This window comes from Engystomops pustulosus, chromosome 4, assembly GCF_040894005.1.
Source record: "Engystomops pustulosus chromosome 4, aEngPut4.maternal, whole genome shotgun sequence".
NCBI lineage: Eukaryota > Metazoa > Chordata > Amphibia > Anura > Leptodactylidae > Engystomops > Engystomops pustulosus.
In genome coordinates, this window is record NC_092414.1 from 198983409 (window position 1) to 199007827 (window position 24419).

At 40.8% G+C, this 24419-nt stretch overlaps 2 protein-coding genes across 2 annotated transcripts; both read left to right on the plus strand.

Annotated features, from left to right (window-relative positions):
* The first annotated feature begins 8613 nt into the window (after nucleotides 1-8613).
* On the plus strand, nucleotides 8614-9609 carry LOC140128533 (olfactory receptor 5AR1-like). Its single transcript, XM_072150229.1, has one exon. The coding sequence runs from the start codon at nucleotides 8614-8616 to the stop codon at nucleotides 9607-9609; it is 996 nt and encodes a 331-aa protein (XP_072006330.1).
* Nucleotides 9610-18973: 9364 nt separating this feature from the next.
* Nucleotides 18974-19936, plus strand: LOC140128535 (olfactory receptor 5AR1-like). The gene has a single exon (XM_072150231.1). The coding sequence runs from the start codon at nucleotides 18974-18976 to the stop codon at nucleotides 19934-19936; it is 963 nt and encodes a 320-aa protein (XP_072006332.1).
* Nucleotides 19937-24419: the final 4483 nt, after the last annotated feature.

Genomic DNA, 24419 nt, shown 5'->3' on the forward strand with positions numbered 1-24419 from the left:
TAAACAATTTTTGGGAGTGCCACATACAGGCACTCAATCTATTTAATTTTTCTGGAGGACCACCTACCTGCTCCTCTGGTTTGAAAACTTTTTTGGACTGCCACAAACAGGCACTATCCAAATTTAATTGTCTCCATAGCAGCCTCCACAAGTCGTCCATATAGCTGCCTCCATACATTGTCCCCTTAGAAAACGAGCTGTGTCAGGCAGAATTTTGGGTTGTTTTCATGGCTTCCACATCAAACTTGTTAATTTTGTCACCACCCTGCTGTGTTATCCACAAAATATACTGGCAAACTTTTTTCATTTACCGATATTATTTCAACGCTTCTTGCGCATTTGTTTACATTCCCCTCACCCGCCATAACCAAAACTTATAAGAACAGTACTACACTTGATCTTATACAAAAGGTTCTTAGAAGTGCTGTTTGTAGCCCCCGCCTGCTTTGAAAATTATAATTTTTTCAAAGTAAACGCTTCTGGCCCCCAGGGCAATTTTGGGTGGGGAGGAGCCGAGAGACAGGGGCTTGGACAGGCGAAAGCTCGCCTGGCAGCGGACCGCCAGCTCCATCCCAAGATTAGGCAGCCTCAGAGGCATCCATGCATACTGCCCCTGCTGTTTCCTGTCCATTTCGCCTCCACAATCCTCCACAGCGTCCACCAATGTCTCCATGCGCAACTTTCAACTGTCTATACCCCAGACGCTGGAGCGCGTGAGGATATACTGCACATCATGCCCTTATCAAACGAGCTGTGTCAGGCAGAATTTTCAGGTGTTTCACCAGATACATAATGGAACTCGGCCCATCTGTCGCCGCCATGCTGGAGACCTGAAGTTGTAATCATAGCGGCGCAATATGGATGCCCCATACTGTCACTCTTAATCATGGAAGTCGTCTCCATGGCTGCCTCCACATGTCATCCCCTTATCAAACGAGCTGTGTGAGGCTCATTTTTTGGGTGTTTCACCAGATACTTTATGGAACTTGGTCACTATGTCGCCACCATGTTGTGTTATCGACTAAATATACCGTCAACCTTTTGTTCACATAGGAAATCATTTCAGCGTTTCTTGCTCACCTCCTTTGGCTCCTCTCTGCCACCCATTGGTTTGAAGCCTGAGTCCATTTGGGGTACGTCGCCATGCCACTCTCTAGCCTGCCGCTGCTGCCGCTGCCTCTGCATGCCGTCTTCTATAGTGTCAGGGTCAATTATTGGATGTTTTAGATGCTATCTAGCCTCATTCGGTCACTCTGTCATCGCCATGCTGTTGCCCATAATTTTGGCATAATGGTGCGATTAAGCAGCCTCAGAGGCATCCATGCATGCTGCCACTGCTGTTTCCTGTGCATTTCCGTGGTGTTTCCATCATTTTCTGAGGTTTCGAGGTGTTTGGCCAAGCTTCCCTGTGCAGACCCTTGGTCCCCTTGAAAAATGCTCGAGCCTCCCATTGACTTCAATGGGGTTCGTTATTCGAGACGAGCACTCAAGCATCGGGAAAAGTTTGTCTCGAATAACGAGCACCCGAGCATTTTAGTGCTCGCTCATCTCTAGTAGGGACCCATCACAATTGTGGCATTCCTTGAAGTGCCGGGGGATGGTCTTTAGTTTGTTCAAATCCTGCTCTTCTTTTGCCGCTGTGATACCCAGGACGTGTTCACGGATTCCACGTCGGAGTTCTCGGGCCGTAAGGCCAACATATATGAGCCCACATGGACAAGTGGCAAAATAGATGACACCCGTTGTAGTGCAGGTTATAGCATGCATAATTTCATACTGACGTTGCCTGTTTGAATTAAAGAAAGAAGTAGTGGTTTCAACATTAACACATGCCACGCAGTCCCTGCATGGGCAGCATCCCCATCTTGGGCCCCGTGACCCAAACACATTGCGTGGAGTCTGGCCAGTTTGTGTGCTGCGAACCAAATGGTCCTTCAGGTTCTTAGACCGGCGGTAAGTAATTGCTGGCCTGTTTTGGATGTATGGTTGTAATGTTTGATCAATTCTAAGTACCTGCCAATATTTTGACAGGATCCTTCTGATCATTCCCCACTGTGAGTTGTATGTGGTTACAAACCTCACCTTCTTATCACTGTCCTTAGTTTGGGTTTTGGGTTCCAGAAGTTCTTTTCTTGTGGTATGTTTTGCTCGCATGTAGCCTTTTTTAATAGCTCGGTCTGAGTAGCTGCGTTCATGGAACCTTTGGCTTAGATCCCTTTATTGGGTCTCAAAATCTGTGTCACTGTAGCAGAGTCTTCGGATCCTCAAAAACTGCCCAATTGGGATGCTCTCAATGAGTTTGTGGGGATGAGATGAGTTTGCATGGAGCAAGGTATTGCTGGATGTTTCTTTCCTAAAAACATTAGAAGAGACATTACCCAAATCGTCCACATCAAAGAGAATGTCCAGAAATTCCATTTTGTGTCTTCCAGCTTTGTATGTTAATTTGATATTTTTATCATTTCTGTTGAGCTCCTGGATGAACTCGTGGAGTTCAATCTCTGTTCCGTGCCACACCATGATCACATCATCTATATATCTCGCGTATAGGTACACATTATCCACAAATCTGGAGGGATTGGTAATAAAGATCTCCCTCTCCCACTGCCCCAGGAAAAGATTGGCATATGAGGGGGCACACGCCGCCCCCATCGTCGTTCCCTGGAGCTGTAGGTAGAGTAGATCCTTAAACAAAAAGAAATTGTGTACCAAAGCAAACTCTAACAACTGTAAGAGTAGAGTGGCAAAGTTCCGATCGATATTAGATGTGTCTAAGAAAAATTTTGCCGCGGAGATACCATCCGTGTGGCGTATCGAGGTGTAAAGCGCGTCAACATCACAGGTCACAATAAACATATCTGAGTCCAAATGAAGATCTTCGAATTTCCTTAGGACATCAGTTGTGTCCTTGAGGTAAGATGGCAGTGTCTCAACTAATGGGTGTAAGTAATGATCTATCAACTTACATATTGGCTCACATAAGCTGTCCGTTCCAGACACGATTGGGCGCCCCGGAGGCTTGTGTACCTTCGGAAGCAAATAAAAGGAAGACACTTTAGGGAATTTAGGTACCAGTGTATCAATATGTTTCTCCGGCAGAACGTTATTATTTACTGCTTTCTTTAAAATCCCAATTAATTCCTCTCTGAATTTGCTCAGGGGATTAAACGTTAAACGCTTATAACACGTTTTATCCTTCAACTGACGGAATGCTTCTTTTTCGTATTCAGGTGTTGGCCACAAGACCACGTTCCCACGTATGAGTATACTTTGGAGGTTTGACCTCTTCCTTTTTCAAGTATTTGGTGGTAATCATCATTGGGGTAAAGAATAACTTGGTGCAGGGGCAGGTTAAGAGCCAATGGGGAAGCAAAGTGGGGGGGGGGGATTGGAAGAGACAGATGAGACTTAACCCCTTCTCAACAATGCCCTTTTTTCATTTTATGCTTCTGTATTTTGATCCCCTTTTTAAAAATCCATGACATTATATTTTTCTCTGTACAGAGCTGTAAAACGGCTTGTTTTTTGAGAGACCAATTGTACTTTCGAGTGACAGTATTTACTTGGGTTCATGTCCCGGGGTCAACATCTGCAAAGCATTTGTATGTTTTCTCTGTGATTGCATGGGTTTCCTACGGGTCCTCTGGTTTCCTCCCACACTCCAAAACATACTGGTAGGTTGATTAGATTGTGAACCCCATTGGGGACAGGGACCGATTTGGCAAACTCTGTGCAGCGCTGCATAATCTGTGTGTGCTATATAAATAGAAGAATTACTATTATTATTCATATTCCACGCCATGGTACTGGGAAGCAGGAAGAAAATTTCAAATAAAAATGAATAGAAAAAAGTGAAGGAAAGCCGGGGCACATCAAGATAAAATCCAAAAACTTGACTTTATTGTAGATTCAGTGAAAATAGCACAACAAGTATGCTTGGTCATACCTACACCGACCAAGCATACTTGTTGTGTCAAGTTTTTGGATTTTATCTTGATGTGCCCCGGCTTTCCTTCACTTTTTTCTATGTATTGCACCGCATGCCAGATGACAAGGAGCATTCACTTATAGTACTCCACCCAAAGAGAAGCCTGGGTATGCAAGATTTTTTCCTTTCTTTTTACCGTATATGCCAAATAAAAATGCATTTGCTCCATTTTCTTGTGGGCTCTGTTTTTATGGCTCTGCACTTTCACGGTGCCCTCCAATTGACACCAGCTCTTTATTACTTTGGGTCTGTGTGATCATGGGGATACCAACTTTATATTGGTTTTAATCAGTTTTATAAGATTAAAACCTTTCGTATGAAAAAAAGTCTTCATTTTGCCATTCTCTGACGCTAATAACTTTTTCATACTTTGGCGTATGGAGCTGTGTAAGGTGTCATGTTTTAAAGGGACATGAAAACGTTTCCATTGCTACGGTTTTGAGCAATTTTTTATTAAATTAGGCACTACTTTCTCTTACGGGGGTTCACCGCTAGTAAAAAAAAATGTTATTTATTGATAGAGCTGTCCTTTCGCAGTATGGCTATATGATTATGATTTTTATTGTTTATGTATATTTATATCTGTTCAAAGGAAAGGTTTTATTATTTTAACTTTTATTTACATTTTTTTACTGTATTTCTAGATTCCTGGGGTACTGATCACTTATAAATATTGTTAACACACTGGATCTATAAAAGAGTCTGCTGACAGCTTCTTTACAGACCCTGCTATTACAGCAGAGGAACCCTGCATTGGGGTCCTGACTGTCATAGCAACAGGCCAACGCCCACTGATGACGTTGGTGTAAGCGGCGGTCAGATCCAAGATGGCAGTGCTAATGCGAATCCTTCCATTAAGTGGCGCCATTACGTCTGATGGCAGCTCTTAAGGAGTTAACACTTAAGATGCTGGCACTGATTATGGGTGTTAACTGTGGGTGTTAACAGACCTGTGATGTTACATTGGGGCACATTTACTAAGGGTCCGCACACAGCATTTTTGTCAGGTTTCCCAACTTTTTCAGTTTTGCGCATTTAATTGGGGTTTTTGGCGCACAAGATCGGATTTTGACACAATTGCCGACAGACAACCCGACTCATTCGGCAAAAATAGATGAAAATGCGGCACTCATCGGAATGATGTTAAAAGCTCTTCTTTATTTTAGTAGAGGTGACAGGACAGAGTGAGGAGCTGCCTCGCCAAGGTGACGGGCCGTTTCGCGTGTACACACGCTTTCTCAAGCCTTCTGATTCGGATTTAAAATTCAAATTGTGTCGCAAGACATGCACATACACCGGGAAGAAGAAGGTGAACTCCAGCGGATCTCAGCAGGGAAGCGACACATGCAGGATATCGGGCGCACAATCTTGAAGAATCAGACTTCATCCTCGTCGGACAAGTAAATGTGCCCCATTATGTCATTTGTTGTTAAGGGGTTAACACAACATAGTGCAAAATGCAACTTCGTCTCCACTGTTCCCAATTGGTCAAATTTCATATGGAAATATACATATTTTTCACTGTTTAAAATTAATCAAGGGTTCAGTAGAAATTAAACATATTCTCAGTAAGAAAACCTACAAAAGAGTTAACTGCTCCAGAGAAAAGTAAATGATCTCTCCCGATACCGTCTATACTCTCTGTAGGCCTAAATCCCTAATGTGCCTAAAACATTATAAAATAGGCTCTTTCCAATCTTATTATTCACAGAAGCCAAAGATAATTGTGCTCAAAGACCTTCTCTGCAACATCCCAAAGTGTTTTCTAATTATTGCAGAATTTTCCACATTCTCACTAACTTTAGAAATTACCTGAACACGAGTGTGATTTCAGTGATTTTTTTTTCATAACTTATATCTCAGGTTTGTGATGTTTTCTATCTTTTAAATAAAATGTTGCAGGTTTGTTCCTCTTTGTTTACCACATTATCACATAAGGACAAGGCCCATTCTGATCCCTTTCTATAAAAACTGTAGCTGACTGCAACTTTTTCTGCTATTTCAACGGAACGTGACCTTCACGAGATTGAATTTAATGGGGAACGGATGTCATCAGAATACTTTCCCTTCACCTTCTGTTCGTAGTCTCCATTTCCAAAGGGTGTTTTCACATTGGCATTGGTGTTGTGCTACCATAGAGTATAGGTTGCATTTTGTTTCCTTTGTTTCTTTATTTTGCTTACGTTTTGTCTCCACAAGAAAAGCTTTAACATTGCTTTGAAAACATAACATCTGGTTTCTCAGCCTCACCAGTGAAAAAAACTGACCTGTTTTTTTTGCGGACCCATAGACTTCTGCTGCCTGCCTTGACCTGCATGAGTGAAAAACAACATTTTTTCCATGGACATCCATTTAAAATGGCTTTGTGAGGCATCTATGGAAATCACTGAACAATGGACATTAAAAACAACGCCAATGTGAAAGATCCCTAAAACTGAAAGTATAACCAAAACCCCTGCAGGTGTGAACTAAGCCTTCCTTAAATGACCAAGCTTTTTTGTGAACATTTTTTTATGACAAATTTTGAGGGCTTTGATGGACCAATGTTGCCACAATTGTTTTAGATGTTTTGCTTATCTGCAGTTGTTCTCAAGTTTTACCTTACGAAATCCATCATCCAACTGGATCTGGTGGTTCAGTTGAAGAAATGTAGATATAAATGCATTTTTGGGAGCAACTAAAAATGAATTAAGCAAATTCATTGAAACCTTCAATCTCTCCTTCACATCAAATCTAAGCTAGATTATAATTGAAAATTTAGATTTTAAAATTCCATTAGTATGACAATTCTAAGCTTTGGCTTCCTTGACCTAAGGGCTCTTTCACACTGGGGTTGTTTTTTACACTTCTAGTTCAGTGATTTGTAAGGATGCCTCACAAAGCCATTGTTTTCAAAGGGTGTTTTCACATTGACATGTGTGCTTCGCTTCCACTGTGGGGGTCATTTAGTAAGGGCCCGATTCGCGGTTTCCGGAAGTGTTACCCGAATATTTCCGATTTGCTCTGATTTTCCCTGTATTGACCCGGGATTTTGGCGCACACGATCGGATTGTGGCGCATCGGAGCCGGCATGCACACGACGGAAATCGGGGGGCGTGGCCGAACGAAAACCCGACGGATTCGGAAAAACCGAGCTTCAGTGCATTCCGACGGGCCTCGGCGGACTTCAGCGCTGCAGCGACACCTGATGGACGTCGGAGGAACTACCTTAGTGAATCCCGGCCGGACCCGAATCCACCGCAGAGAACGCGCCACTGGATCGCGAATGGACCTGGTAAGTAAATCTGCCCCTGTGTCTTTGTTTTGCTCCCGTTTTGTCTACAGGTCCACACAAAAAAACTGAAAGTTTAAAGGACATACCACCAGGATGAAGGGTTTTATATCAAGCATACTGACATACTGGTGTGTGCCCCGCTTCCACGATCCGCTCTTCTTTAAGCTTTTTATGCCCTTGTTTGTTGGAATAAAAAGCTTTAAAAATGAAGCCTATGGGGTCCAGATTCCTTTGAAACCTATGACTCATGGAGCCCCTAAAGTTCATTTGCATAATAAAAAAACTATTTTTGTAACAACTTGGGAAAGAAACTAAAAGAACAGCAGATCGTGCTATAGGGGCACACACCAGTATGTCGGTGTGCTTGATTTATAATCCTTCATTCTGGTGGTAGATGTCCTTTAACATGTTGCTTTGAAAACATTGCACCTGGTTTCTGAAAAAAGTGAAAAAAGTGTTTCATAAGGTTTTTTTTTTTGCAAACCCATAGATTTTTATTGCCTTCAATGATCCGGAACAGTGAAAATCAACAGACATTGTAAACAATTTTCCATGGACAATTGATCAATGAAAAAATAAGCCAATGTGAAAACTACCACAACGCGCGACGGAAATCGGGGGGCGTGGACGTAAAAAAACCAGACGGATTCGGAAAAACCGCCTCATTAAAAAAAAAAAAAGTGTCGCTCGACACACGCTTACCTTCACCCACGATGGCTCGGTGAACTTCAGTGCATTCCGATGGTCTTCAGCGCAGCAGCGACACCTGGTGGACGTCGGAGGAACTGCCTTAGTGAATCCCGGCCGGACCCGACTCCACCGCAGAGAACGCACCGCTGGATCGCGAATGGACCGGGTAAGTAAATCTGCCCCAAAGTCTTTGTGGGGCATCTGTGAGAATCACTGAACCTCAGATGTGAAAAACAACGCCAATGTGAAAGAGCCCTAAGTTAGACATGAAGTCGTGAACTGAGGCTTCAATATAAACCAGTTCATTTCCAGCATCAGATAACCATGTAAAATAGATAATTATTACCCAATGAAACTGTTTACCTCCTGTGTTAGTTCTAGTCATCTCAATGAAGCCAATTTTGCAATCACATAAACATTATACAAATTGACTCTATCAGGCAACTCTAAGACTAAAACCCAGATCACCGACTGGAATCTGTATAAGATGTTCATTAAAATTCTTTAATTTACATTTCAAAATTATTGTTTTATACTTTTTAGGCATACATTTTCTCAAATGTTTTATCCAGCTACAAGCTTGTTGACTGGAGCTGAGGTTCCCCTTAGGTCATTTTTGGACAGTGTTTAAGTGTCTAATGTGTGTCCCCAGGATAACACCATGAATGATTGTATAAATGGAAGCTCTGAAGATGAGTTTTATATCGTCGCTTTCTCAATGTCTTCAGTTAAACAACTTGGGCTATTTTTAGTATTACTGATCATTTATCTCATGGTTGTTTTGGGGAATTTGACAATTATTTTTCTTGTGTGTTTGGTATCCAAGTTACACACCCCGATGTATTTCTTCTTGTGTAACCTCGCCATTATAGATATCACATCTACCTCTACGTGTGTTCCTAAGCTGCTTATGATTTTACTGACCCAAGATCACAGGATCTCATTTCCGTGTTGTATTGCACAGATGTTTTTCTTCATCTTATGTGTTAATTGTGAAGTTTTTATGCTTACAGCTATGGCTTATGATCGCTATGTGGCGGTGTGTAAGCCCCTACAATATTACACCATAATGAGGAAGAACGTGTATGTTGTAATGGCGGCCTCCACATGGAAACTTAGTTCTTTGAATTCCCTTGTACACACAATACTTACCTCTATATTACAATTCTGTAATTCACATGATATTAATAACTTTTTCTGTGATCTAAATTCTGTGGTTGAACTTTCTTCCACAGATGTGACAAGCCAGAAAGCTTTTATGTTCTCCATAATTATTATTATTCCCATTGTACAGTTCCTGCTCACAATAGTCTCTTATATTTTCATCATCTCCGCCATCTTGAAGATCCGATCCTCGGCAGGACGTATGAAGGCTTTCTCCAGCTGCACCTCCCACCTCATCACTGTTATATTATTCTATGGACCTAGTATGTTCCTGTACCTGAAACCTGAATCTGAAGACTCAAAGGATCTGGACATGTTACTGTCCATGCTTTATTTGCTGGTGGTGCCTATGTTAAACCCATTGGTCTACAGTCTGAGAAATAAGGAGGTTTGGGAGGGTGTTGTCACATTAATCAAAGATATAAAATTAAAGTGTAGTCTACTAATATGTGATCAGTTTAATATTCGATTAACAAGACATTTCCTTCCATAGGTTACTTGTTATATATTGTGCTATTTCTTCATTGCCAGGTCGTCCTTGTGAACCGTTCACGGAACATGGACCACTTTCTCCATTCCATAAGTAGGAGAGAAATATTCATTTTACTACTGCAGCAGTTAGCTTTGTAGGGCTTCCTTCTTTCCACTTTAACTAAGCACTCGATCCTTTACTTAGAGTACTGGGACATGTTTGCATGCAAACCTTTTGGCCTGTTTTATAGAGAGGGGAACTAGAAGAGCCCAGTGAAAAGCATAGGAAAAGAAAAAGATGGGGGATATGGAAGGATACATGGAGGGAAATATGCAAAAAGGGATGAGAAAAAAGGAGGGGGAAGAAAGGGAGTGCAGAGTCTAGGGAGGGGGGGGGTTTGGGGTTGCAAGCACAGTCTCATAGTGATCGTTTGTACTATGCAGACTGCTGAAAGAAGATCCATAGTTGCCAACTCTTATAGGATTTGGCTTGTGTACCATGGAAAGACGAGGTAAGGACCTCCATGTGCATGATGTCACATGGCTGTTGTGCATAATGATCTGATTCCTCAGAATCAGGATAAATAAACGTGCAGCAATAATCAAAAAGCATTTATAAGTCTGTGTCAAGATGCCACGGGGATCGAGAAGGAGAACTTGATTGAGTCTCCACCAATCAGAGATGAGACATTGTAGCTCTTTCCAAAATAGGTGGAGAGTTCAAACAAACCAAAATATGTTAAGAAAATTTCCCTCATCCTCCCAACATCTCCAACACCTAGCAGAAACCTGCTGAAAGATAGTGGGGCACATCTACTTACCTGGTCCCAGGAGTTCACCGAAAGTGCATTGTCCGATGATAATGCACTGTGCCGAGATCCTGCATGTGTCGCTTCCCCGCTCAGGTCCACCGGAGTTCACCTTCTTTTTCATGGTGCATGTAAGTACTTGGTCTTGTGACAAAATTTGAAAGTTAAATCCCGCGCTCAGTTCAAATCAGTCGGATCGTCCGATGGCAGGTCCCCCCAGCTTCTGTCACATGAGAGCCAGCGCAGCCGCAGCACAAACCAAAAGCGTTGAACACAATGGAAGCGCAAACCCCTGTTATATACCTGTCAAAGCCGTGTAAATCCTGAAGCCGTCGGAAAGTCCGACGAAAGTGAGCAGCGCAACCCTTAGTAAATAAGCTCCAGTGTGTAATTTATTAGGGATTATGTACCATATAGCTAGGATTTTGTTTCCTGCTTCCTGAAACCTAGAGCTGATCGAAGTACTGTGGCAAAGCTCAAATATCCTAGTCTTTTCTTCTAGTGTTAGGGAGATATTTAGGGCCAGTTCCCATCGTTCTAGGTACAGAGGGCCAGGATCCTTTGGAATAGACAATACAAGAATACACTGAGGAGAGTTGAGATGCAAAGTCCCACTGGCAAGGAGACATTTAAGACCTCTGACTTGGACTAGTTGAAGCAAAAAATGGGCAACTGGGCAAAGGAATGGATGTGCTGTAACAAATTAAGAAGGGAGACCTAGGTAGGCTGCATTTGTTTTATTTATCTACTGAGCTTCCTTGTGTACAGTTCTTTGTGTTGGTGCTGTGTAGAATCTGTGAAAAAATTTGGTTCTGGTGTTTTGGGTTGTGGATCTATACAGTTGTCCATATAGATCTATAACTAAATAGTCTGTAGGTGAACAATTTTATTCATATTTAGCTAAATTTTTATATAAAATTCTTGGCTAGAAAACTATGAAATTGAATATTGTCAATTAAATAGCTTTTAGAACCAAAAGAAGGTTCATTTAAATAATATACTAATGTAGAGATCATTTTAATATGGCGCTTTGTCTTTGCATAATTCTGCACACTTCCCATGTGCATAAGCATGTACTTCACCCTCCCCGGCAGAGTGATCTGCCTTGCTAATTTGCTGAGAACCCGTTGACGCCACCAGCTGCCGGGGAGGGAGGAGTACATGCTCATGCACATGCACAAGACAAAGCACGGAACAACAAAACATTGATGCTCGAACACTGAAACTTAAGTAATCTTAGCTTATAAATGCATAATATAAGTGGTTGATTTCCTTTAATATTCACTTTCTATAAGGAAACCCTTTTCCATGCCCCAGAGGAACTAAAAAGAGTAAAAAGTTTCAGAAGAGATGGAGGTGATGATAAAGTATTCAATGATTTTATACACAGAACCAACCTGTATACTATGTAGCACCGCCTTATGAATTCATATACAACCCTACAAATTTATTTACTATAGCCTCTCTCATTTATTAATATACAAGCCCTCATATACTGCCCCCAATTGACTTACATTCTGCAACCCATTTACAGCCCCCCCCCCCTGCAATTTACTTATGTACAGGGAGTCCCCTACTTACTTACAAGTTAGGTTCTTCAGGTTTGTTCCTAAGTTGAATTTTTAAGGAAATTTACCATTTGCTTTTAGACATTATGCACCAAACATACCTTGAGAATGCTATAGCTACACTGATGCAGAAACATATTTTGTTTAACCCCTTCCCGACATTTGACGTAATAGTACTGCATGGCGGGAGGTGTGTTCCCGCAAAATGCAGTATTATTACGTCAAGCTGCGGGTGTCAGCTATATATTATAGCCGACACCTGCCTCTAACACCCGCGATCGGAGATTTCTCCGATCGCGGGTGTTAACCCCTAACACGCCGCGGTCGCGCTGACCGCGGCGTGTTAGAGGCATTTAAAGCCTAGTAAAAGTGAATCGGACCCCCCCCGCGGCGCTTACCGGGGGGGTCCGCTCCTCCATCGCAGCCCCGGGACTGCCGGTGCCCGGGGCTGCGCGATCTTCATCCGGAAGCCGGGTCCCTGCCTTCTGGCAGGACGCGGCTGTAAGACACTGGGCATGCGCAGCATGCTCAGTGTCTTACATTACACAGTGCAATACATCTGTATTGCACTGTGTAACCTGTAAAATAGCTTGAACAAGTGATCAGAAGATCACTTGTTCAAGCTTAGATGTCATTAACTGTAAAAAAAGTAAAAAAAATAAATAAAGGTTTTTTTAAAATAAAAATAAATAATAAAAGAAAGTGAAAGTCCCCCCAAACACCACATTTCCCTGTACACAAGTAATAAAGTATAAAAAACACTAAATCACAAAAAAACCCCACTTATTTGGTATCGCTGCGTCCGTAACAATCTGTACAATAAATCCTAAACATAATTGGACCCCCTCGGTGGACGTGGTAAAAAAAAACCCCAAAAAACTTGCCAAAAATTAAAACTTTTTATCAAATTGCTTTACAAAAAATGTTCTAAAAAGTTATCCGAAAAAGTTACAAGCACCAAAATGATACCAGTGAAAAGAACAACTTGTCACGCAAAAAATAAGCTTACAACCAGCTGCGTCAACCAAAAAATACTATAGTTATGCTGCTATAAAAATGGAAATACTAAAACAAATGCAATTTTTTCTATTCTAGTTTTCCTTCAATAAAATTGGACAAATATAAAATAAACTATATAAATGAGGTATCACCGTAATCGTAGTGATCCGTAGAATAAAGATAATATATTATTGTTATGCTACAGTGAACACCCCCCCAAAAAAATGCTAAAAATCCAAAACAAGAATTGATGATTTTATTTTCCTCCACACGTAAAAAGTTAATAAAATTGCTTCAATAAGCTAAAAACCCACTAAAATGAAGGTTTTTTTTACAGTGCATCTCGTCTCTCAAAAAATAAGCCCTTATGTATCTAAATTGCTTAAAAAATAAATAAAGATTGTATAGCCTATTCCCAACGAGCGTTGTTATAGAACGGTGCGGCGGGTAGTGACTTGCTAACACGGTTCATACAGTGATCGGGGCAAGATGGCGGCTGTTCCTGACGTCCATCCATCCTGCCCCATGGAACAGAAGGGTTACGTCCCCCCCACAAGATCGCTGCTACTGGCTCATCAATTCAGACGAGCCAATAGCAGCGAATTTACTTATGACGTCAGTAATACCGATCACCATGTCTGTAGACACGGTGATCGGGGCAGGGTGGCGGCTGTTCCTGACAGCCACCAATTTTGCCAGAGGGGTTTTGTTGCCCCCCTCTGTCCATGTTTGCCGCTATTGGCTGGTCGATTTGGTCCAGCCAAAAGCAGCAATATTCGTCACAATGGGCATCGCTAGGGTGAATAAGAGCAACACTTGGCGATAATTTCCGTACGAAAAACCACGATTTGGTACTAAAGTGCTGGCCGTGTACATTGTACAGATTATGGTGTACAACTCTTACGAGCTGTTCCAATGTGCAGGTCCTGCCGTATCATTTCTCTGTTTTCAAGAGGAAGATATTAGGAAACTAATATTGGGACAAGAAGGACGGGCCCCAGTACCTCTGGTTTAGATGTTCCTGTGTTTTGCCAGGACAGCATTTTCCCGGTGAATTCTGCTGCTTCTAATGGTAGGACTCAATAAAGAGTCTGTTACAAAAGAGGAGTTAGGATGGACACTATATACTAAGGATGGACACTATATACTACTACGGTAAGAGACCTGCGACAACTCCAGAGTGACAAAAGTTTAGTTGGTCCCTTGGTATATTCTACCTCCTTATACACAACACATTCACAATTCACGCCCAACCTGTTGTGAATTAATTTCGGTAAAATGAATAATTGTAACAACTATTATGTCCCGTTGCTCCCTATACCCCTCCATTATTTCATAAGGGGCGCCACATAACTGGCACTGAACTTTCCAGAAATAATTGCAATTTCCATCTCGGACTCCATTGCACATGATATTTGGAAACCACCTATATGTTCAAAATGCTCATTTCACCACGTGTATTACACTACACCACATATTACACATTGCTAAATTCCCCAAGGGGTGTACATTCAACAATTAGGGTCACTTTTCGGGTTTTCCTCTGTTTTGGTACCACTACGGCTCTCCAAATGTATCCTGACACATATGAAGGATTTCTGTCAAATTTGGCCTCTAAAAGACAAACATCCCTCTTTTCCTCTACTGTGCTCCCATAAAGCATTTTATATGCGCATGTGGGGTACTTCTACACTCGGGAGAAATAGTTTTACACCTTTTTTGGGGTTATTTAATATATTATCCCTGGTGGCTTACAAAAGTTAGGGGTAAAGTGACATTTATAGGAAAATGTTCACCTTTTTAATGTTTAGGGCCTAATTGGATCATTCACCTGTAGGGGCAAATACACATATATTACACATTGCAAAATTCTCTAAGGGGTGTGCATTCAAAAATTAGGGTCACTTTTCGGATTCTTATCTGTTTTATACCACTAGGGTTCTCCAAATGCATGTCAAACATTTCTGTCAAATTTGGCTTCTAAAAGGCAAACATCCCCCTTTCCTTTTACTGTGCGCCCATACAACATTTTATATACACATGTGGGGTACTTCTACACTCGAGAGAAATAGCTTTACACATTTTGTGGGGTTATTAAATTTTTTTATCCCTTGTGGCTATAAAAAATTAGGGGTAAAATGACCTTTATAGGAAAATTTTTACCTTTTTCCTATTTAAGTCCTAATTAAATCAAACACCTTTACGGACAAATACACATATTACACCTTGCTAAATTCTCTAAAGGGTGTGCTTTCCAAAATGGTGAAACTTGTTGGGGTTCCCCTCTGTTTTGGTACCACTACGGCTCTCTAAATGCATCCTGACACATGTAAAGGATGTATGTCAAATTTGGCTTCTAAAAGGCCAACGCCCCTCTTTCCCTTCTGAGCTTCACTGCGTACCCATACAACATTTTATTTGCATTTGTGGGGCAATTTTATACATGGGAGAAATGCTAGTACACATTTTTTGGGGTTGTTTCATCTTTAATGCCTTTTTCCTTTTAGGGACCTATTTGAAGCAAACACCTGTAGGGGAAAATACACATATTACACCTTGCTAAATTCTCCAAAGGGTGCACTTTCCAAAATGGTGATACTTGTTGGGGTTCCCCTCTGTTTTGGTACCACTAGGGCTCTCCAAATGCATCCTGACACATGTAAAGGATGATTGTCAAATCTGGCTTCTAAAAGGCCAAAGCCCCTCTTTCCCTTCTGAGCCCTACTGTGTACCCATACAACACTTTATATGCAAAAGTGGTGCAGTTCTGTGCTTAGGAGAAATAGTTCTACACATTTATGGGGGTTGTTTCATCTTTTATCCCTTGTGGCTTACAAAAATTTAGGGTAAAAGTGACTTTTTTGAGAAAATTTTCACCTTTTTCCTTTTTGGGGCCTAATTGAATCAAACACCTGTTGGGGCAAATACACAAATTACACCTTGCTAAACTCTCCAAGGGGTGTACTTTCCAAAATGGTGTCTCTTGTTGGGGCTTTCCTCTGTTTTGGTACCATTATGGCTCTCCAAATGCATCCTGTCACATGAAAACTTTTCATCCATATTTGCCCTCCAAAAACAAAACAACGCTCTTTCCATTCCAAGTGCCCCCATGTGCCCGTACAGCAGGGTACAGTGACAAAATTGGTATTGGCATACTCAGGAGGAATTGCCCTAAACATGGTAAAATGCATTTTCCTTTTTAACCCATTGTGAAGGTGCAAATTTTAGTGTTCAATGAATCTATAGTCAGATAAAATTACATTTCTGTAATTTCACTTTCATTTATCTTTCACCCTCATGAAACGTTCATAGGGTTAACAAAATTCACAAAGGTTGTTTTGAATATTTTGAGGGGTGTAGTTTCTAAAATGGTGTCATTTGTGGGGGTTTCCTGTCATGTGGGCCTTATAAAGTCACTTCTAACTAAATTGACCCTCCAAAAGTAGGTTTTGATGATTTTTGTGAAAATCTGAAAAATTGCACCTAAAGTTATAAGCCTCCTAACATCCAAAATAAAGGAAGAGATGTTTGAAAAATGATGCCAAGTTAAAGCAGACATATGGAAAATGTTAGTTATCAAGTTATTTTAGTGATATGACCAACTTTCCAAAAAGTAGAAAATTTTGAATTTGGAAAACATAGTTTTTTTCAAAATTTTTGCCAAATTTCCATTTATTTCATTAATAAATACTAAACATATTGATTAAATTTCTCAACCAACATGAAGTACAATGTGTCACGAAAAAACAATTTCAAAATCAACTGGATATGTTAAAGCGTTCCAAAGTTATAACCACTTATAGTGACACAGGGCAGATTTGAAAAAATGGGCCGTGTCAGGAAGGTGAAAAGTGGCTTCAGCGTTAAGGGGTTAATTCTTGGCTGAGTGGTTTTCTTGAAAAAACTATTAAAACATTCCAGACCTTGGGAAACCTGGATTGCATGTTGCCTGTTATTCAAAAATACATTAAACTGGAGCTTCCTGAACTGTACAGACAGGACTAATCAACCTGCGCTGGATCGCTCATACACAGCTGTCAGGCACAATATATGTGATTACATCATTTTCTGGTGCAGTGCATAACTAGTGTAAGAGGAAAAGCACAGAGCCCCAGCACAGAAGCGACAGAAGTCTCATCATCATATTTTTAAAATAGTTTTTTCAGCAAAAGAACTCAATTCAGGGATTAAACAAGATATGTTGCTGCATCAGTGTAGCTACTGCATTCTCAAGTTATGTTTGTTTCATAATGCAGGAAATCAAATGGTAGGTTTCCTTTAAGTTGGAAGTGGTAAATATTGTGTATGTATCTTTTTGTCCCTGTGACAATTTAAAAAAAAAAACTTTAGGTTGACCTGGGAACAAGGATTAATAATAAAGCTTTATTGTAAACCATTGCAGCCAGGGGCTAAAGTTCAGTAAAATACCCGCGTCCAGAGGAGTAACTAGGAGTTGCCTGTAAGTCGGGTGTGCATAAATCGGGAATGCCTGTACCTATGTTTAATTAGATGGACCTTAAGTAGATCACATCCGTTGGTGTAGCCCAAATTAAACTGATATGGCGAGAAAGTCAGGCCAAATCTGGTGGTAGTTTGTAAGGCTACCCGTCTGCATCTGGTATTAACAGCCTTGTCTCTGAACAATTCATTTTGGATGGAGACTATGCTGTTAATTTGTAGCACTGTATTTTATTTTTCATTGAATTCTTATGGTATTACAGCAATCCCTTGTTAAAGCCGTGGTCAACACAATAAAATAAATGATCTCTCATGCTATTTTCTATTCTCTCAATGGACCTCGCTGAGATAATTCCAATTATATAAACATTATAAAACAGACTCTCTTGTGCGCTCAAGTAGTGAAAGACAAAAAGAAGAAGACCATCTCTATGTGATATTTATATATTGAAATATATTGAAATATATTGAACTATTACACTAAAATAATCTTTTTTTTTAAAGCACATTGCTTATTAGCTGTCTATCTTTACATATAGTATTTTTTGCTGTGTGGGAACATTTTTATTTATGTGTATTTAAGTTTCCTCGCACAGGTTTCTCCACAGATTATACCTGATCAGAGAGAATTAAAGCAATGGAAATGTTTTCACGGCAAAACTTGTTTACCTTACATGTTGCGTAAAATATGGAACAGCAGATAATAATTGCAAGATTTGTTTATCATCGATAATACAGTAAATTTTAGCTAAATTTAAAGAAAACTAGCAGAACACATTTCAGATGTTACAGAAACCAAAAGAATGTTATAGCTCTGGGACATGTTCCATTTCTCGTTAGGGTTGATGATATAATAGGAGTATTTATTATAAAAATGGGAGGTGTAGGTATATCACTATTAGTGATGAGAAGAACTGAACTGGAAGGTCCACAGAACACAAACCTAAAGTCTGGGTTTGGTTCACCTCCTATCAACAACACCCGCGATTGGAGAGAGCAAAGCTGTCCACATCATGAAATTGCCAGCGTTGTATAAACACTACCATTTTTGGCAGCAATCCCCTACGACTTTCAAGATCACTGCCAAGAATGGTTTGTCCTCTAGCCAAGTGTGAATTGATTGGAGAATGTTTGTAGACAGATGGAGCAATAGGTCTGAATTGTGACTGGACCATTTTAAAACAAGAATATGCTTAACAGCATTGCATCGATGACTATATATTTATGGTATTGTCCCGCTGGAAGGTGAACCTATTCCCCATTCTCAGGGTCTACACGTTTTATTCAAGACTAGTGATAAGCAGACCCTTTAAAATTCGGGTGACCGAAACCATGCTCCCCTACCATTGAGACCGCCAATTTAATCCTTCCATTGTGACTGCAGTTGCTTTTACAACCATCATTGACCATCTAAATCCTAGTTTCTTAGCAGTTATATTCACAGGAATCATGGAGGATGACTGTTACTCATTAAAAAAAGATTCTCTATTACAATAGTAAAGAGTTGCAAATTTTCTTTAAATTTCCTTATTTCTGTTAATAGGCCAAAAAAATGAATGAATGTAGAAATACAAGCTCTGAAGATTTTTTCATTGCTGCCTTCTCCATGTCTTCTGTGGGACAACTGGAGCTATTCTTAGGGTTATTGGTTATTTATCTGATTGCTTTTTTAGGGAACTTGACAATTATTTTTCTTGTGTGTTTTGTATCAAAATTACACACTCCGATGTATTTCTTCTTGTGTAACCTCGCCATTGTAGATATCACATCTACCTCTACGTGTATTCCTAAGCTCCTGATGATCACATTGACCCAGGATCACAGGATCCCATTTCATTGCTGTATGACACAGATGTTTTTCTTCCTTTTATGTGCTAATGGTGAAATTTTCATTCTCACATCAATGGCCTATGATCGCTATGTGGCGGTATGTAAGCCCCTACAATATTATTCTATAATGAGGAAGAACATATACATTGTTATTTCAGCCTCTGCATGGATAATCAGTACTTTAAATGCTCTATCACACACAATACTGACCTCCATATTACAATTCTGTAATTCACACGATATTAATAATTTCTTCTGTGATCTGAATTCAATGATAGCTCTCTCTTCTGCGGATGTGACGAGCCGGAAATTTTTTATGTTTTTTGAAACTGTTATTTTTTCTCTTGTTCAATTCCTCCTCACTATCATCTCTTATATCTTTATCCTTTCCACCATTTTGAAGATCCGATCCTCAGCAGGACGTATGAAGGCTTTCTCCAGCTGCACCTCCCACCTCATCACTGTTATATTATTTTACGGACCACTCATGTTTCTGTACTTGAAACCTGAATCTGAAGACTCTAAGGAACAGGACATGTTACTGTCAATGCTCTATATTGTTGCAGTTCCGATGTTAAACCCCCTGGTCTACAGTCTGAGAAACAAAGAGGTTTGGGGGGCTTTTGTAACATTGAAGAAAGTCATAAAAATTAAGATCAATCTTCTAGACTTTATAGTTGGTTGATAAGACACTTTTACAGAGACTAACTATTCATTCAGTCTTAGACTGGAGTACCTAGAGCCAACCAGTAAAATCCTTTTAAGGGGCCACCACTGTTGTCCATTTGTAAATTCTGAAACATAGCTGACCTACAGCATGCTTTCTAGCCCTAACCTTGAACTGTTATGGCCCTAGTGCTGCCCTATCCTGCTGAAAATACTGTAGCCATTCCAGGAGCAAGATCTAAGGGGTCCTCGGTAAGAGGGGCTCCAATAAATATGAAGAGCCAGATTCCACCGGCAGCAGCAGAGCGCTTGAAAGTGTTCGCTTGCACGGACACACAGCGTGGCCATGTTCCCGCCGAAAAGCCCTCCGCTACCCCGCCGTGGGCTGAGGCGGTTGTCATCATGGAGGAGGCTGACAGGGAGCCGAGCCTTCGAGAGGTGTCCACGACTGCCCTGACGACCAGAATAGAAGAGGTCAAGATAGATGTAGGGCTTATCCAGAATGATAAACAGAAATTAAGGGAACGAGTCACGGAGAGGGAGACCCGGATCACCCAACTGGAAGACACCACAGCCCCAGGCCCTGGCCGCATACGCTCTACTACAAGCTGCCAGATATAAAGGCTCTTTCCAGTACCTGAACTTCGCAGTCTCCATCTTTCCCGATTTTTCGGTGTCCCTACAGAAGTCTAGAGCATCGTTCATGGGGGTCAAGAAACACCTGCGAGATCTGAACATTCAGTACAGCATGGCTTTCCCCGCCAGTCTGAGAGTAATTTATGAGGAATGTATCCATTTCTTCACCTCTGCCGAGGATGCTGATGGGTGGGTTTACACCCTCCACGTCGTTGAAATCGCTCTATGTCACACTATGCTCCTTTAGGATGTGTGGAGGGAGATATACCCACACTTGAGAATTAGGTAATTTACCAATATACATTTAATAATAGTTTCTTGATATGTACAGTCAAGCCTCTGGTCTTTTACCTCATCATCTAGACATTCCTGTCCATAAAATGGCCGCAGATGGAGGGTCATGTGATCTGTAACTGTCCATGAACAATCGCCCTTCCCCGCTCTTACCTTATGATAGTAAGATTATAAGATCAAGGTTATGGCAGGGGGTTTGCTCAAGGAAGATCACATGACCCTCCATCTGTGGCCATTTTATTGTCAGGAATGTCTAGATGATGAGGTAAAAGACCAGACACTTGACTGTACATATCAAGAAACTATTATTAAATGTATATTGGTAAATTATCTAATATCCTGCACCCCCACACTTACACAAATTACAAAAAACATGAGGTAAATTGGCCAACCCTTTATATCTGAGGGCTGTACACAACATATGTAGGGCCTGCAGTTGCACCATCCTCAGGGTCCTGCTGTTAAATTCATCAATTTAAGAATAGCCAGTCCGATCCTGTATTCATTCAATGCCAGGTTGAGTTTGTGAGCCAATCTTGGTTCTTGTGACAGATTCCCAAGTCTGTTTTTATTGGATCCTTAAAAAGCGATTGAGTGCATTAGACCCCTTGGACATGACGATATATGTCGCCCATGGATGACATTCACTTCTGATGTGCCCTACTCATATGACCCTTAGTGACCTTTTTATGGCTCATCCTTTCTAGGCCTCAAGTAGATGCTACCCTAGTACACATCTGATCCAGCTGTCTGCACATTCTGCTAAAATCACATGAGTTTGTACATTTGCTTTCCATAGTACTATAGAGAAATTTCCTGTTGTATCTATTAGTTTGGACCCTGATCTTGTTCAAGAGCTTCTTTCAGAGAGCAGTGGAACATTTTCAGTGTACCTTAAAGTCAACCTGATGTTCCTTTGAATATATCCGATGCTCCAAAAAAAAAATCATCTCTGGACCACCCATTACATTCCTATGATTGCATGATTGGAATAATAAAATTGAAAATACATTTCAGTGATACATTTTCATACAAATTTTTAGGTGATCTCCTTCCAATTATTGTCATTTGAGCCCTGTTAGGTCCTCTTCCAGAACTGAATTGATTTCTCAAATCATTCAATGCATTTCTGAATCAAACTGGCTTGAACCAAAAGCTAATGGAAGACCTATCTGACCTCCTCCAGCATAGTCTGGCATATTACTCCGATCCAGTGATCAGGAGGTCCTCAAAAAGTAACTACCCTCCAGGGGCCCCTATTAGGCCTGGGAGAATCAGATCTTCCTGGTAGTTGGGAACCAGAACTGCAGATCCTAGAACCTAAACTTTTTGAGAGCCTCTCAGTTTTCCTTGAGCTTGGCTAGGTACCAGTCCATGCCAAAACACAACTCAAGGAGAGACTGGGAGGTCATAAAAGCTTAATCCAATCTACCGAAGTCCTTTCTCGCATGTCTTGGCAATTTGTGTCTCAATAGATTTCTGTGGAGATGAGAAGACTTTTTGAGAGACTTTTTGAGAGAAATTGCTCCAGTCAGTTGGGCACTGGTTCCAAAACTTACATTCTTGGGATTATAAAACGCTTGTACATTTAGATTAAAATTTTCAGGAATTTCGATCATCTCTACATACCATGAAGACTGTGATAAAAACATTAATCAATATGTTTGCATTATAATTATTTTTTTTATAAAATTAACTTAATTATTTCCCTAGTTATTTTCTATCTATGTCTCAATAGAGCAACTTTAAGAATAACACAACCATTATAAAATAGCCCTCTCTCAAGTGACAACAAAAGATGAAGACAAGGACACTGATGGAAGGCCATATCTACACATCTCTTGTTAGATATTTTATTGCAATGCCAATTTTTAGAAAAGTGGTCTTTACATTTTGCTCAGTGATTGTCCATTACAGGTAGGAATGTTTTTAAAACTTTATACATGATTTGTATGGATCATTCCCCAGAAAGGGGTACAACAAATTATCAAAACTTGCTCCTTACTGCATTGCTGTGGTTGATGGCTTGAAATAACGAATTATCACATTTGTGCATCACTTTATTTATGGCACTTTTCTGACATGCAGAAGTCACACAATTGTCTTAACTGCAGATTTGTGCAAAAATCTGAGTTTTTTTCCCCAACGTTTGCCAATTACTTGACTTTTCACTGTAGCGTACTTAAGCTAAATTTATCAAGTGAATCCAGATGTAGAAAACAGATATTTAAAGTGGGGCTGTTCATCTGGAAACCCCCTGACTTGTCCTTACAACGTATGGCAAATAATGAGGGATGAACCCAGTCTAAGACTGTCTAAAAAACTTGTGCAAGAAAGCTGATTAATAATAAGTCCCCCCCAGTGAGTGATAACTTGGGTACTATTACACCAGTTTCTACTACCTTTTATGTGGTACAAATCATAGAAGGCTTTTTGGCTCAGAGAAGGTGGGGGATTGATTAAAGACAGAATTTTTAAGGAGTAGGTTGCTCTAGACATATCTATTGATGGTGGCCTTAAAATCTTTCATCACTTTATGGAACACAATGCATTAGCTAGACCGAGGCTAAGGAGAAGTGGACTCGGATGGATTGGCTCTGATCAGGTTTAGATATTGGAATTTTTTGCTGAAAATTGCACTGAGCCTAACACAGATATATTATTGTACATGGGTTTACAATTTTGTACATGGGTTTATATGTGGGCCATTGTATTAGCAGAGTGATAAAAGTTCCTCCTGCGGTTCATTAGAATTTGAGTCAGAATACCATAATACCATGTATAAATAATGTAGGGATGGTATGAAATAAAAATTGTATTTAGGAATGTGTGTATTTTTCATTTTACATGCAACTTTTTGGACAAGTTCTTGGGCGCGGTGGAAATTTGTAACCACATTGGGCATCCTTCATCCTCGTCACTGAGAAGTGACATATATATATATATATTGTAGCAGGGTCCGTTTTAATGTAATAAAGTCCAGAGACACAGACAGGCTTGACGGTGGAAATGCGGCTTCCGTGCAGCTTTGATTGGCAGCCAAAACAATGCAGCTTTACCGGCAAGTAAAATAAAACAAACGGAAAATAAAAGCTGACTCGTCTGAGCACTACATGTACAACATCAGCTCCCTCTCTAGCAAAACAGCGTACTCACAGCAACTAGTGATACATGGCTGGATAGTGTCAGGTTCGCTAGGGAGAATGCTGGGACTTCTGGTTCTTCTGGTGGTGCCAGCAGCGTACTCTGACCCCCGGCGCGTATCCGCGCAAACTCCACCTCTCGTCCCGGGTAGCGGCTGCTAAGATCTCGCGCTGTCTAGGAGTTGTGTTCGGAACTGCTGGGACTTGTGGTACCTCTGCATGGTGCCTGGTTGTTCTGCACCATGAGGGGTTAATTCCCAGAAGCTTCCAGCTCCTATCAGGTTCTGGAGGTGGAGTTCTGGCTGCATAAATTGCAGCCTCACTAGTCACCTGTGCCAGTGTTTGAAATCCCTTCATCACTCGCTCTCTGCATTCGGTTGACTCGCTCTGTATCTGTATCTGTATTGTTGTGACCTCGGCTAGTTTTTG